At 39.6% G+C, this 6,679-nt stretch overlaps 1 protein-coding gene across 1 annotated transcript; it reads left to right on the top strand.

Annotated features, from left to right (window-relative positions):
- The first annotated feature begins 2,583 nt into the window (after positions 1–2,583).
- On the top strand, positions 2,584–5,206 carry LOC134628994 (mucin-2-like). The gene is made up of 4 exons (XM_063475865.1): positions 2,584–2,743; positions 3,358–3,627; positions 3,792–4,121; positions 4,365–5,206. Exons 1-4 carry the CDS (start codon positions 2,671–2,673, stop codon positions 4,619–4,621), a joined length of 930 nt encoding a protein of 309 aa, XP_063331935.1. The 5' UTR covers positions 2,584–2,670; the 3' UTR covers positions 4,622–5,206.
- The last annotated feature ends 1,473 nt before the right edge of the window (positions 5,207–6,679 follow it).

Genomic DNA, 6,679 nt, shown 5'->3' with positions numbered 1-6,679 from the left:
CACTTGAGATAGGTACAGTCATACAGAGAACTGGGGTTACAACAGAAAGTGCAGAAATAATACCGTTGTTATTGAGTGAATAAATACAAGACAGATACAGCATGGGAGGAGTCTCAGGAAACCGTGATAAAGATCACCGGGGAAGCAAAGAGGAAAGGAATGTACCACAGTCACATTCATTTCAATGTGACTTATGAGCACAAAACTTCCTCTTTTCCTTCAGCCAAAGTACCAAACCTTCAACATTGTTGCCTGTAAGTGTGGACCTCCTATCAGCCTACAGATATTATGTACAGATAAATATGTTTGAGTGCAGGTGTGTGTGAATTCCTTGAGTTCTCCATAGCCTACAATACAGGACTGAAATGGGACACTTAGAACATGTTAAAATGGATAATCTTCACTTTAATTAGAGTCACTGTCTAATGCTGGCTCACGACTAAAGCTCTGGCAGTTTAATTGCACAACTGATTTTTCTCCCATATTACAGTTTAGAAAAGTTATGCTGCATATACAGAGTACTCTATAAGCTAATGCATGGTATACTGTAATGGCATTAAAAGCAACAGGCAAAAAACCCAAAAGAGTAACTGCACAATAACTACAAACTGGATATAAAGCAAACGTTTGGAAGCATCCACTAAATGTTTAAACCTCAAGACTGATAAAAAAAAACAAAAAAACAGTGCATGGTGTGTTAAGGTCACACTGATTGACACAGAATCAGTATGTACTAACATAGAAGAGCCACCTCCACGGGACAAGACTCGGCGGTCCATCTGCATCTAAAGGTTAAAGGTCACTCTTTCGAGGATGCCAATGTACACATTTTGGACAGAGAGGACAGATGGTTTGAAAGAGGAGTGAAAGAGGCCATTTATGTCCACTGTGAGCGACCATCTTTGAACAGAGGCGGTGGTTTACGACACCAACTGTCTGCCATCTATAATCCAGTTTTGAGATCCCTTCCCAGGCGCCTTAAAGCCCACTCACATCCTGGGCCATCTGACCTCAGGAAATCACATGATAGGGTGGGGCTAGGTTTCACAGATTGACAGACCACGTGACTTTCGCGCATTGCATGCCGGGAACTGGTGGCAAAACAATCCAAGTACCGCATCAAATGCACGCATTTGCAGCACCGCAAAACGTTCATTTGCCGGTTTCAATGCCTTCTTGCTTTTTCTTTGCTCCCCAAAAGAGGAATGTACAAAACGAAGGAGAACAATGCCGGTCCATACAAAGACAGACTCCACGAAAAGGCAAAGAAAAGATACGAGGAAAAAATCAAAGGAGTGAAAGGGTCAGACCCTTACGAGCACACAGAGTGATCAAAAGACGTCAGCGTGCTGCTCAACTTTCACCACGCTCATATTTATAATTATACAGTTCTTGGAGTGAGTGCATACACTCATGAAGTTTTTAGTAACTTCAGGTCACTGCAGCAAGCCCAGGTACAGTTTACCGACGGATGGGTACAGGACCTTGAAATGCACTGTGTAGAACGAAAGACCATCATACGAACAAAGGTAAGTTTACCAGTCTCACAAATCGTCTTCATAAATACACATTCATTAACCGTTTATTAATAGGAACTTTGAGCTCAACGGTGATTAATTAGTAGTGGAAATAATTTCTGGTACGCATTACAGAAATGTAGCAGTGACAATAATATTGTATGCTGTAACCGTACTGGGCAATTAGTGATACAAAAAACTGTTTTATCCTGTGAATAAAAGTATATGTTTTTGTCAATGTACCATGGTAATAACAGAAGCGAAACGCAATATTCTGTCAGGACAATTCACTATTTATTCAAAGCTGAATATTTACTGTCCAGGCCATCCGTCGCCTCTTCGTGACTTCGGATACATGGCTTGGACAATTTCTCTTCCACGCCGGAATCTGATAAAAACCAATCGCTTTACCCGTCGGCTTCACGCAGCTGTCGTTCGCCGGGCTTGTGCAGTTAATAATACAACAGCTTCTTGCCATTTTTTGTTTCTTTTTATCGCTGTGTAACTGATTTCAATTGAAAGCCTGCTTGCGCTAGTACCTCTTGCCACGGATACCCACAATGCTTTGCGGTTTTACCCCTCAATGGAAACCCTGGCTGATTGTGACCTAAACCCATTTTCACACCTTGGCTCATGTGATTAGAGGATCATTAGGGGGTCCTTTGTCCCTCTCGGGGGGACACTCCCACAGAGCTTAAATCTGGGACTTTCCAACATTTGACCCTAGAACTGAAGAAGCTTCTTGGATGAGAGGTGAAGCGTCTTCAAGCAACTTAAAGAAGTCCAGACGCTTTTCTTTCCAAGCTCCTTAGTCATACTGATTGATTGATATATTTTTTTAATTATTATGAGGATATTACTACTTTAAAGTCAGTATATAAAAAGATTGCAGTATGTATATCGGTGAAGATGCTACACTTTCGTTTTCACAATTTGCCAGCGTTGATAACTTGATGGCTGTAAAACAGGAAAGGAAAAAAAACGCAGCGGATGTGTGCTGTGAAAACAGGCTACACTGCCAACATTGTTCTCTTACAATAGAAAACCAAAATGAGGAACTCGTAGAGTACATTCCCCTCTCCAACCACCTTTGGACTTCATGTTTGATCATCTTCTCGACAACATTTGATTTCTAAAAATCTAGCTGGGAATAATGTTTTCCTATTTTATTTTTCTGGTCGCCTCCTCAGTTACTTTTCTGTGCACCCACCAAGTGTCCAGTAAAGGTAAGTGAAGGGTTTCCAAGAGGCTGTGTTCACGATGTGCATGGTACAACTAATTTACTGCTCACATTTAGTCCTGCTGCTGCTGAATGTCTTACAAACTTAGAGCCATCGTTACAGGTGGAAGCATACTGTAATACCCCATTAATTTAATGGTTCTCCCTTTTTATTTTAGATGTTGTAAAGTGATAGATTAATTACTATAACTGTGGATCTTAGATTAGTGCTTGATCAGTATGTAATGTGATCACTGAATTTTAAATCAGTCAATCTTAAAATTTTTAATAACTCAAGTGGAAAAACAAGCACACATATCTAACAAGACCATCGTGTACAGTTGGGTGGTGAAGGATTATTATTTGTGGATATTTTGTATTTAAAGAATAATAAACTTTGTGGGATCTAGTCCAAATGTGACAGACATCCATAAAAAAGAAATGTTCATTTTATTTGTGAATTTGTTTAAACTTTTACTGCCAAATCACCTCACAGTATCCAAATACTATGAGAATTATCTAGAAGGAAATGTAAAAAATAAAACCATAAGATTTAGTATCAAGTTTTGTTGTAACTACTGTTTTATTGATTTTCTCAAACATGTACTGTGTTTCTTACAGATCCTAACTGCACAGAGTATCCTGTGTTCACTCCACCTGCACTGATAGTGAAGTACGGTGACCCAGCCAATGTTACATGTGTTGTATGTCAGAAGGACTGCAGTGGAGTTTTTTTTGGTTTGGAGCACGCTGTGGGAAAAGATACAAAAAATGGAACCACCATATTCTGGACGGTTGACAGACTGACTGAATGGGACACATCTCTACAGTGCTATCATACCAATAATGTTGGTGATCAGTGTACTAGCATTCTGAATCCAACTCTTTATGGCAAGTATACTTACTTTATAACATCAGACTTTCTAGTGAAGTTTGCATCATTTATTATCAGAATTTGATCTCTTTGTGTAAATACACAGTTAGATGGATTCATGCTCTCAGCAGTTACTGACTAACATCTATCTGTGTTACTCTTTCTTTCCCTGTCTTCTCAGAGCCTCCAGAAAGTGTCTCCATCAGCTTTGTAAACCACACTGGGATGATGACTGAGAATCAGCAGTACACCCTGCAGTGTAGCGTACAGAACGTAGCTCCTGTTCAAAGCCTCACTGTGACCTTCTACAGAGGAAACACAGCACTGGGTCACCTACAGTCCAACCACAGTGAAGAGAAGAAACCAGTGAATGAGACCTTCACTCTGAACATCACTCCCAGTAGAGAAGATGATGGAGCCCAGTACTGGTGTAAAACCAAGCTGGAGCTGGGACCAGCTGGACCACAGCCCCCTCCAGTGGTGAAATCAGAAACACTCAATTCTACAGTCTGTAAGTCACTGTGGGAAAATTTAAAGAATCAAACCTCAGTTTTATATTCACACCAAACCGACACAGATTCTTAACATAAGTTTTTTCTTTGTTTGGTATCGCTTCCAAATCTGTGCATAATCTTAAACCTTTTGCTGGGAGCTTATCTTAGAATACAGACTGAAAATATTACAGACTGACCAAAACACGTGATTTATACATCAGGTGTTCATTTGCTCAGATGACCTCTTTGTCTTTTCCTAGATTTTACTACCACAACCAGAAAGCCAGAACCTACAACCATTAAATCAACAACAAGGTCAACCACAAGAGCCACAACACCCCAAACTACAAAGTCAACAACTACAACCACCAAATCAACTACAAGCTCAGCCACAACGACAACAGTGACCACGACAGCAGTAATTGCACAGAGAAGCACTAAACCAACGAGCAGCTCCAACAAAATATTAACTCACAGCTTCATGTGTTTAATGCTTCTGCTCTCTGCTCTCATCTGATTTCATATCAAAAGATTGCATGAGCCTATTATAACAATGAATGTAATTAGATAATAGCAAATACTTCATTCGTTTTCTGTATAGCTTCTTAGCTTTAAAGACAGTGAGTGAGCAGTATTTAAATGACTCGTTTTTCTATATATGCACACACATAGCAAACTAAGGTGACTAGTTAGAGTTGCTTTCTTTTATTTAGACCATTAGAGTCGTTTACAGCTGTGCTAGAAACGCCAACAAGGTCAGAGGCAGCACAAGTTACAACAAATCATTTCAGCCAGAGAAAAGTCAGGATCAGTCTGTGGATTAATCCTGTGAGGATCATGAATGCCAAATTGATAACCAAACAGTCCGACATTGTAACCATATACCAAAGTGCTGATTTGTATACAAATACACATTATACATTTTTTTTTGCTTTAATGCTTTATTCACTGACAGCCACTATAACACATCTCCCTGTAGTTACAATAACAGCAGTCTTAGCTTCCTTCTTTATAATGAAACACATATGTTTTATGTCTGTATATTGATTTTTCTATGTACGTACATCAAATATGAACCGAAATAAAGTTGTTGATTTTTTAATGTAAACAACTTCTTCTTCCTCTTGGTCACAACATTTAATGGGTACATGAGAAGTTTCTGTCTTTCTGTTCATTTAGCCTGTTTGAAAAGACATGTCGCAGAAGCCCGTTAAACCATTTTTAGACCAAAGAGAGGGAGCTGGAAAACCGTGATAAACCCAAAAGAGAAAGAGAAGCCATGACTTGGTATTATTAAGCTAAAGATACACATTTGTGCATAATATTTGAAGTTGAATATATATAAATGATGACTTGTGAAAAATCAAAAGACTGAAATATATATATATATACAAAATACTGCTGTTTCAACTACACCTGCTTACAGAAATTTAAGATGTGAGTGAAGTTGGACCCTCCACCTTCTTCAAATCCAATGAAAGTGGTATCAAACTTTTGTGCTGCAAAGATTTTTGTTTGTGCCGCTATCATTTTAAAGATATTAATAAAGATTTCTAGAGGTCATCAGAGGTCAACCAGTCCCCACATTAATGAAATCAAACAAAATTGGTGTCAATCAACTGTGCTACGTTTGTGCTAGTTTGTGCTGCTAACATTGTTGTTTGTGCTGCTTCTGTTTTAAAGATATTAATGAAAATGTAAAGGTCAAAAGGTCAACCAGCCCCCCCACATTACCCAAATCCAACAAAAGTGGTGTCAAACGTTTGTGCTACGTTTGTGCTGGTTTTCGTTTGTGCCGCTATCATTTTAGAGATATTAATAAAATATTGTCTTAATGCATGCTCAATCATCCAGGTATGTAAATCCCAAAAGGTTGATTCTGTTCATCTGGATGTAACGTTTTCAGTGGGAGAAAAGTTTTGCCATCCAAGTGACGTCTTCAGTCTCAGCTGACTGCAGGTTTCCCCAATCTTATAAACAGTACATGTACAGTACATTGAGAGTTTACATCTCCCTTCACTTGCATCCCAGTCACTGAAGGTAGTTTGTAAGAGATTAGAGGATGACCCCAAATTCAGCAACAGAACCACCCTCAGCACTGATCAGTTGTGTTTGCTTTTGGAACTGTGTCTTAATTCTACCTGTTTCACACACAAGGGTCAGTACTACAGGCAGAAACATGGGTGTGCCATGGGTTCCCCAGTTTCACCCATCGTGGCCAACGTGTACATGGAATAAGTGGAAAGAGGGCTTTGTTATCCTACCCTGGAACAGCACCAAGCCACTGGTTCGGGTATGTGGATGACACCTAGGTGAAAATCTAATCTCAGGAGGTACCACAATTCACTGATCACATTAACTCGGTGGACCAACACATCAAATTCACCAGGGAGGATATGAAAAGTGGCAGGTTAGCCTTCTTAGACTGTGAGATTTCCATCAGTAATGGGGGACATCTAAAAGCTGATATGTACTGTAAACCTACGCTTACGGATCAGTATTTAAGGTTTGACTCTCATCATCCACTGGAGCATAAACTGGGTGTCATCAGGACGCTACAACACGGAGCGAACAC

Source organism: Pelmatolapia mariae, linkage group LG6 (genome assembly GCF_036321145.2).
Source record: "Pelmatolapia mariae isolate MD_Pm_ZW linkage group LG6, Pm_UMD_F_2, whole genome shotgun sequence".
In the NCBI taxonomy this organism is placed as follows: domain Eukaryota; kingdom Metazoa; phylum Chordata; class Actinopteri; order Cichliformes; family Cichlidae; genus Pelmatolapia; species Pelmatolapia mariae.
This window is presented reverse-complemented; position numbering and strand designations above follow the sequence as displayed.